The sequence below is a fragment of the Mya arenaria genome, chromosome 8 (assembly GCF_026914265.1).
Source record: "Mya arenaria isolate MELC-2E11 chromosome 8, ASM2691426v1".
NCBI classification, from domain to species: Eukaryota; Metazoa; Mollusca; class Bivalvia; order Myida; family Myidae; genus Mya; species Mya arenaria.
The window spans coordinates 18,572,944-18,582,544 of record NC_069129.1 but is presented as its reverse complement, the minus strand read 5'-3'; the positions used below and the strand labels follow the sequence as shown (position 1 = coordinate 18,582,544).

General features: G+C 35.8%; 1 protein-coding gene across 1 annotated transcript; it reads left to right on the top strand.

Moving 5' to 3' along the window:
- Positions 1-5,427: 5,427 nt before the first annotated feature.
- LOC128244029 (heat shock 70 kDa protein 12B-like) lies at positions 5,428-9,204 on the top strand. Its single transcript, XM_052962047.1, has 4 exons — positions 5,428-5,736; positions 7,284-7,502; positions 7,774-7,909; positions 8,141-9,204. The coding sequence occupies exons 1-4, from the start codon at positions 5,428-5,430 to the stop codon at positions 9,202-9,204; spliced, it is 1,728 nt and encodes a 575-aa protein (XP_052818007.1).
- The last annotated feature ends 397 nt before the right edge of the window (positions 9,205-9,601 follow it).

Sequence of the window (9,601 nt, the reverse complement as noted above, 5' to 3'; positions counted from 1 at the left end):
ACTTATATATGTGTTCATTTAAAAATATCATTAAGCTAAACAACACATTATGTATGTTAGGCATTCAATGATAAGAAGTAGAAAACATAACTGCTTTCATTTCAACTAATCCAAATGTTTGTTCTAGTTTCTCGTTTATCATGATTGCAATAAGGACTGATAACGTTGTGGATCAAAATTCAATTGATTACTTCATAACATAGAGCCCCTTGACATACGGATAAAGACATATACTCAGTTCATCGTCTGTCTGATAATTTATGTGTGTTTAACTGTTTCACTGAAATGGTATGACCCAGAATACTTATACGTGTTATCAACCCGCTATTCCATAGGAAGTTGATTCGCGGTATGTTCGCACCTCGCAAGCAAACATTCAAATATGACCGCGGTGTATGTATTACTTTCAAAAACCACATGCGTATATTACAGATTTTGATTCTTTTACATTTTCTATCTGAAATCAAAATGAAATATTTCATCAGATTACAAAATAGAACATGTTAACACAGTTTATTCAGAAAATGTAATATCAATAAAATGTACTTTTTGCTTCAAACGTATCAAGTAATTAATATACGACTCAAACATAAAGAAAAATAATTATATTTTAGTGAATTGTATTTACAATTAGTTGACTTGAACAGAACCCTTTTAAATTTAGCTATTTTCATCATGAAAATTAAAACAAAGAAATAAATACATTCACAAACAGATTATACCTTTTTTTGATAACATTTAGAAAACTGTACGGTAAGATTTAAGATACTGTCCGGGTTATCAAAAAAGCGAATAAGATAAATAATTCGGGTTTATCTGAGATACTTTCAAATCACGTGGTTGTAAAGTGCGCATATTTGTGGATACTCCCCCTTGTTAGTTCAGTGCGCGATACAAACAGATGTATATACTTTTCAATCCTTTAAATGATGGAATATATGTTTAATCCAAATCACAATTTAACATTTTCAATTCATACTGACACTGCGATTCTTTTAAAAACGTGTTGAAATAACTTTTTCGTCTAAGCAGAGGAACACCATGTAAGTGCGCTTATGTTAATAAGTTAATTGTGATTTAAATTGTAGGAAACTTAATATAAACTTATTGTATTCTTACTTTAGTGCTATATTGGAAAATGTCAAAATTATTTAGGATCAAAATGAATTACAAACATTTTAGTTCAGGGTCAAGAAATTAAACAAGCTCTGTTATATTTGTTTTTAGTATTCAGATAGTGCACATTATCTGTTTAAATATGACTGTTAGTTGTCTCTGAATGACTTTCATCGTATTTTTTAAGAGCTAGCACTGTTTCTCCGGTTAGATGCCTTTGATTATTTGTGCTGTTAATATTCGTTTGTTGAGTACTTGAAACAAACTTATAATATTATATGTTTTTATGCTATTCTTCATTGTTTTCAAGTTGACGCGTGCATATATGTACTAATTAAGTAATTATTAATAAATGATGAGGACAAGTGTGAGGACATGCTTACTAGTTTAAGTACCTGGTAGAATAGGGTTCCAGGGAAATCTTGTTTCACTGACCGTTCCATGGCGGTAATCCCATTATTCATCGGCAAAGCAATCTTGATGAGAGTATTGATTGTTTGTGGTGTTTGTATTTGTGTACGTGATGTTTGTATGTTTGTGTATATTGTTCATTATCTTAAGGGCCCTTGCCTAGTTTATCTATGAGTTTTTGACTACTGTGCTTGTCCCTGTATTTGTCATTGTATTAGTGAATGGTACGTGCATTGTTATTTAACGGCAACCTTATCAAAAGACGTTTGTTTTTTGTAGGCAAACATGACCATGGGATTTGATTTCAATTTGAACCGAACACAATTGTATGTAAGAAAACGTATAACATTTTTTTTATCCGCCGTCATTCGCAATATCGGTTTGCTTTTCGAAATAGATGCGTTATTCATTTAATCATGTTTGGTTTTTCTTCGAATTACGTCCGAGGATTCAAGGTACAGGATCAGCCAAACGTTTCACTGATTTTTGTTGGAAAGCGTGTATTTATAACACAAAAACCATGAGAAATTACAGTGATTGACCACTCATCTATTTTTACAACAGGAATATACACTGAAATATATTTTGGCTAGACTTTGTCATGTTTGGCACATCATCCTTTGAACCCTTTCGTGACTTCTGGATCGTGCGTTGCGTTGAGAAATCATCTTATACTTTACCTTGCACAGCACCAACACACTGATTCGTTCAATCCACGGGTTCTTGAAAAATAGAACAGATAGTTTTTCTCCTGTAACACGCGTCTCCTTAAATGATTAGTATGCATCACATATAGCAAGTTAGCTTGTCAGTTGCTTATGGCAAATATTTACTCAAAGTGACCTTGGATGATAAAAGGAATTTAAAGCTTGTCCGAGTGATAATTCAACAAAGCATAAACCTATAGTCATCAAACTTGACATGGAGGCTTGGCCTATCCAGAAGATGAACCCTATTGATTTAAGAGGTCTGCGGGCCAAAGGTCAAGGTCACAGTGACCTTGAATGATAAAAGGTTGCCTGAGATATACATCGAGAATGCCTGCTCCCATGGCCCTCAGACTTGACTTGAATATTGGACTTGACCAGTAAATGACCCCGATTGATCTTTGGGTAATTGGGCCAACGGTCAAGGTCACAGGGACTTGATAACTTGACATTCCCTGCACCCATGACCCTCCTTGACTTTGAGGTTGGGCCTTAGCAGTAGATAACCACTATAGATATCAGGGATCATTGGTTCAAAGGTCAAGGTCACAGTGATCTTGAAGGCAAACTCGACAATTCCTGGACCTATGGTCATCAAACTTGACATGAAGGTTGTAGATGACCTCTATTGATTTAGGTGGTCAGCGGGCCAACGGTCAAGGTCACAGTGACATTCAACGCGAAGAGTTATCAACGCTTCTCCCAGTGATATCTCAACAATTCCCGGATCAATGATCATCAAACTTGACATGGAGGCTGGGCCGGAAAAGTTGAGGACCCATTTTAATGTTAGGAGTCATCAGATCAAATGTGAAGGTCAAAGCTTCAACAACTTGACCAGTAAATGACCCCTGTTCATTTTTGGGTAATCGGGCCAAAGATCAAGATCACAGGAACCTTGAATGATAAAAGCTAGTATTTGTGATAATTTGACAACGCCTGCACCAAAGGCCCTCAAACTTGACATTTAGGTTTTGGCTGCCTTGTTGATGACTCCAACGGAGTTTGTGATCAAAGGTCATGGTCATAACTCATATTCATCATTAAAATGTTGTCATATATCTTATTCCCTGCTGCTAAGAGGATACAAGTTTATCCGCAAATATCAGACAGCATTTAACCATGATTAAAAACTAGGTTTTTCAAACGAATATTCGAATACCGATTTTAACATTGGAATAGCAAACGTTTGATCGAATATTCGAATATTCGTTTGAAAAAAAGACAACACAAAAAACTGTTGAATAAATAGAATAAATATCCTTTTGCCTACAACTCTGTTGTCGTGTATAAAGTTCGTTTGTCTTGTTTTTACAACGATTGGCCCTTAATGCCAGAGGTACTCTATACACGCGCCATATGGCATTTGGAGATATATTGTCGGGTACCATAAAAGTCCCCGTAATTATACAATAATAGGCAATTACAAGTTATATCAAATGCCTGATTTGTCTGGATAAAATAATATGAGCATCACCCATTCGTACAAACGTGCAACCAAGTCGCAAATACTAGTCGTTCACGACGGGGTTCTTTTCATCCCTAAACTTCTTAACGGGTTGGTGACTAAATAGAGAGTGTTTTGAAAAATATGAAATTACTTGTATAGAGGTATTTGGTGCTTGAAAAAGATTTTAAAAGGAAACTGCAAAAGTGTTTTGCACGAAAACGCATCTAATGCATTTAAATAACAAGCTTTATCTCTTTTATCAAAGTATTGTTATGAAAGCTTTTAATGACACTTACATCACTTTTGCATGTGTGAACTGCAGGTGCTCTTCATGTATATACCGTTATGTTTTGACAGTAAGGAATGAAATAATCACCTTAAACTCAAAATTGTTTCTTTGATATTGACTGTTCGTGCACGGAACTTACCATTGTAATATAGCTTGTATTACTGATCTTTTATAGACGTAATATGCTTAACCAGGAATCACAATCGGAATGAATGGCCCAAATTGACGACGAAACAATTGATTTGCAGTATAATAAATGGTGACCAAACCCGTTCTTTTACAATTATTTGGAGTAACATGCAACCATGGTTAGGCACTCTTTCATCTGCATAGATCAGATTTTAGTGCATATCACTTACGGTTTGCGTTATTAAAGTCAGTCTCGTCAACAACTTTACCATTGTCCCAGTCTCTCAGCACTTCAAAGGCTTTGATTATGAGAATGGATATAGTGGAATGATTGGCCTCTTGCCGCCTTATCATTGGTTAGGTAATCTGATTAATTACCACGATTTATGAACGTACGTTTTAACCCGCTTATTAGCTTTGAATTTTTCGTTTCAATCCGAGATCAATTGATAATTTTATAACGGCATAATCTCATATATCACAAATAACTGATCTATTTATTCACAAAAGGCCACTATATTCCAACGTGCGTATCTGATACTGTAGTACGTTATTAGTGGACAATAAATATTTCTGAGAAAAAATGAACAAGTGTAAAAAAAAGACAAATGCCATACCATGTATACAATAGGTAGAATTGGACATGGCCGAGATTGTCACTAAGTTGAAAAAGACAAAGCCAAAATGGTGACTGGACCGAAATGACCCGAATTTTGTCTACATCCGGGAACCTTCATATATTCAGTTTTTTAAACAGATAACAAACCATACTTTCGTTGACGCATTTTCGTCCTAACTTTGTATTAACCTATATCATTATATTTATTTGCATAAAGGCTAAAGGATGATTGGATATGTGTGAAATGTGGTCGGAAATAGTATAAGGACTGTATATCTAGTAAATCATTATGTTGCATGACTACTTTTCTGTGATATGTCTCACAAATATTTTAACAATTTCACAATTGGGCATGTTTGTATTTCCCATCAAAATTGACAAAATAATTTTTGAAGCACAGCTTTACTGTGTTCTTCATTAATGAAAGCACTTTATAGCAAGTAATTGGTTACGCAAAAATGAATAATTCCATACAAATTTATATCTTCATCATTTTATTGTGCTGACGAGTCAACAAAAAATAAACACAGTTCTATTTTACACGGTACATAGTTAGTTCCACATGGTATTATGCACAAAACGCCTCTTAACCGCCCCCTGTATTTGATTTTCCTTATTTTGAATATCAAAAATATTCAGGCGCTACCTTCTATATTATTGTTTAAAACTCTGTTTAAAGTTGAATTGGTTATCATTGCAGAATCAAATGGCGTCTGCGAACACTTTCAGAAATCATTTGCTTGTTGCCGCATTCGACTTTGGCACGACTTTCAGTGGCTACGCTTTCTCTTTCCGGAATGATCCGACAAAGATTCAAACTAACCAATCTTGGAATGCGGGTTCCGATGCACTGTTATCACTGAAAACACCAACCTGTATTTTGCTTAACCCGCAAAAAGAGTTTGTTGCATTCGGATTTGAGGCTGAAAATAAATACCTTTCTCTCCTTGAACAAGGGGAGCATAAACCTTGGATGTTTTTCAGAAGATTCAAGATGCTTCTTCACAACAATGATGTAAGTGTTTAGCTCGTATGATTTTTCGAACAAAGTCAGTTTTGTGATAGCCTTGTTATCGTCGACGTCAGCGTCGTTGGGCAAAAAAGAATAACACTGACATTACTATTATGACCGTTCAAAAAACTAAGTACACATGTTGCAAGATACAATGCGCACACAACTACAATGAAGAAAAGTTTTGCCCCTTTTCTACTTAAAAACGGAAGATGCGTTGGCATTCGCTTGCGATGCTTTTGCTTTTTTTTTTAAATGGAAATTCAAGTTTGCTCAAATGTTTTATTTTTATTTGTATCACATAGTCTATCGATATAAATATAACGTCAGATATTGATACCGACTGTTGTGACGTCATTTTGACGTGTAATTATATTCTGCTTTTTGCAATCGTCGGTGGTACAAAACGTACGAAGGAGAAGGGACAGAACTAATGAGGAGTAGAACCATTATACATTAACAAGTAGATAGGAGGAATAAACATGTTTTATTCTATCTGTGTTTTACTCGTATGTGAATTTTTCTTCAATTGATGTATCAATTATGGTTTGTTTTAACTTCAACTTTTCGCGTCGTCTCGCAATACCGATGATGATATTTTAATTAAAGATTCTTTGGGTTAATATTTATATTCAATACATGTAAATGCAGTAGATCTGATCAAAATCAAAATAATCCAAAACATTTACGTGGACAAAATGTATATTTTGAATACAAAACATGTAGTGTAGTTCGTGACGTTCATAAAAATGCGTAGTGTGACATTTCTACTTTTCAAATAAATTCGGATATAAATTTATGTTTTTCGACTTAATTGGCCCGTTTTTATAATCATCTAAAAGGTACTATATTGTTTATTTCCTAAATATGCCTTTCTGAATAAGTATTTTTGTATTGTTTTTAGATGCTAAAGTTTAAGGCTCTTGTCTGAAACAAATAGTTCTAAGCGTGAGACACTCTTGCTATGTCAAGTTGATTTTCTTAAACAAAATATACATTTTGTGAATTATATTTTTAAACACTATCAGTAGTAGCAGTACATCTAGCTTTCTAATCAATGAACACTTTACACATTATCTTTTTGAACTCTATAAATGAAATTCTATGTTTTGCGAGGTAAACACAAAAGTGACATTTCAATGGACGCACGTCTTAACGTTCATACGTTCAGATACTGATTTTCGCCACCATAAACTTAATATAAACATATAGTATTACTCTACTGATGTCAGCGAGTAATGGTTTTGGAACAAATAAACGCCAGATTGTAGAAACAATAGTAATATGTTACTCATGGCATGCTTTTTTTGTAAGACGTTCATTACTTTAAGAAAATGGATTTGCATACACCTACCATGCATTTACAAATCAAACACATGGTAAAACTGAGATGGGAGGATTCTGCATATTGCAGTGCGTTTCTGTGGCAGAAACATGTACTAATTTCTTCAACATAGAACATTTTTATAAACAGCATTTTTTAGTATCTGGAGATACGTCCTAGCATTTGATCGTCTATTTTAAACCACTCTCTCTGTTATTTGAAAAAGGGGTTAAACCGTAATGCGACAGTGGAGGACATTACAGGCAAAAAGATGCCAGCGATGAAATTATTTGAAATGTCCATTCGCTTCCTACGTGACCATCTGCTTAATGCACTAAAGAATCAAATGGATGGGATCAAGGAATCAGACATTTTGTACGTGATCACCGTTCCTGCCATCTGGAACGACGGTGCAAAACAGTTCATGCGAGAAGCGGCTGTAAATGTAAGCTTGATTGTTTTGTTTCGCGTATTTGTTTTAGTTCTATGTGTGAATGTTTAATTTGTAGTCAATTGCCGTTATGCAATATTTAGGCCTCGCGACGAGAGTAGGCCCAGGGGAGTAAAACAAACTGACATTCGCAAAAAACTGTCAAAATATGTCATTGCATGTGGTGGTCACAGCGAGTCAGTCGGGACCACCCTATATAGATGAAGTCACCTTGGTTCGCAAAATATTCATTAGAGCATTACCGATTCCTTTTTATGAACTTCAGGCTGGTCTGGACAGTGATCGAATCAGGCTCGCACTTGAGCCAGAGGCGGCCTCTATCTGGTGTCAACAGATCAACACAAGCCTCAAGACAGACCTCAGCAAGGCTGGCAGTCAGTACATGGTCGCTGACCTTGGAGGTAAGCATACCCATGATATCTAGGGCTAAGTACTATTCTTCTTACATTTTCTGATTTTGTTTTATGCTGTACTGGTATTAATGTTTGACTCACAACAAAATCGGGACACAGTTGTGTTTCTTCCTTGGTGAAGGCTAAGATTCCATTGTAATCTAAATCTATCGATTGATTTGTCAACAATGAAAGCGCTCTTCCAAATGGACCTTAAATAAATACACTTTCTAAATTTAGGCGGAACAGCAGACATTTCTGTTCATGAAAAAAACGTTGATGGCACTTTGAAAGAAATTCACAAAGCAAGCGGTGGACCATGGGGTGGTACCTGTGTTGACCACAATTTCATCAGCTGGTTGACCAAAGTATTTGGAGAGACCACGATGTCAAGGTTCAGAGAGGAAGAAATGGAAGACTACATTGGTTTGTTGCGTGAGTTTGAGGTGAAAAAGCGCATGATTACCCCAGAAACTAACGGACGTGTGACATTTCGCTTACCAATTGCAATTAGAACCATTCACGACAAGGCAGAACACCAATCTTTCGATCAAAAGCTTGAGCGGCTGAAAATTACAGATGGTATTGCTTTGCAAGGAGACAAACTGAGAGTTTCAGCAGATACGGTTAAGTCTTGGTTTTCGGATTCCATCAATCAAACCACACATCATATGATTTCACTTCTGTCGGATGCAAAAATGAAGGGGGTATCTACCATTTTGTTGGTAGGAGGCTATGGGGAATGCAAGCTTGTACACGATTCAGTTACCAAGAAGATAAGAAACAAGAATATCATCATACCCCAAGAAGCTGGACTAGTGGTCTTAAAAGGAGCCGTCCGCTTTGGACACATGCCAGGTGTCGTCACATCTAGAATAGTTAAATTCACATATGGCTTCGCAGCCAAGGTCAATTTTGATAAAAACATACACCCCATTCAAAAAAAGATAACAGGCAGTTATGGTGAAGAAAAGGTTGCTGATGCGTTTTGCAAAGTTGTCTGTGTCGACACAGAGGTGCATATTGGAATACCGATCAAAGTCCCTATGAAAAATTACCTTAGCGCACGCGCTGGGACTGTTTTGAGAATTTATACATCGCCAATGCCAAAACCCGTATTCGTTACTGATGCCAAATGCAAAATGTTAGGAGAAGTTGCATTAGGAAATGCTAAAGGTAATTCAAAAGAAGAAAATGAAGTTGAAATCAATTTCCTATTCGGCGAGACGGAATTGGAAGTCAGAGTGAAAATGCTGAACGATGGCTCTGAAATAAAGAAAGTTATTGATTGTTTGGCTGCTTAGTTAGCAAAACAACCGAGCGACAAAGTAAAATCCATATGGTTATGATCGGGACGTGTGTCGCATTCAGAACAATCTTTAAATTTCTGTGCAGTTTAAAATGAATTTTGAATTTGGATTTATTGCTGACATTAACTTATTTTGCATATCTATTTGCCAATATAATAAATATGTTTAAGCAAAACAGTATAGGCATTATACCATCAAATTACACAACTTTTTTTTAGAGCACCTTACATTTGGAATATGTCACTTGTGTTTTAAAGACCTAAGGTGTATGTTCAAAGATGGCTTGTCATATTGTAGGCTCCATCCTGGACATGTCATATGTGGTTTAGTGAGGGAATACGAATTGAATCAAAGCACTGAAAGTGCTGAGGGACGGTACTGCTGAATGCTG

What these genes read in the sequence shown, in the direction of transcription:
- LOC128244029 (XM_052962047.1), top strand. Translation starts at nt 5,428, where the DNA reads ATGGCGTCTGCGAACACTTTCAGAAATCATTTGCTTGTTGCCGCATTC. An exon ending in TGCTTCTTCACAACAATGAT is followed by an intron (nt 5,737 to 7,283) that starts GTAAGTGTTTAG and finishes TATTTGAAAAAG; the next exon opens with GGGTTAAACCGTAATGCGAC. An exon ending in CATGGTCGCTGACCTTGGAG is followed by an intron (nt 7,910 to 8,140) that starts GTAAGCATACCC and finishes TTCTAAATTTAG; the next exon opens with GCGGAACAGCAGACATTTCT.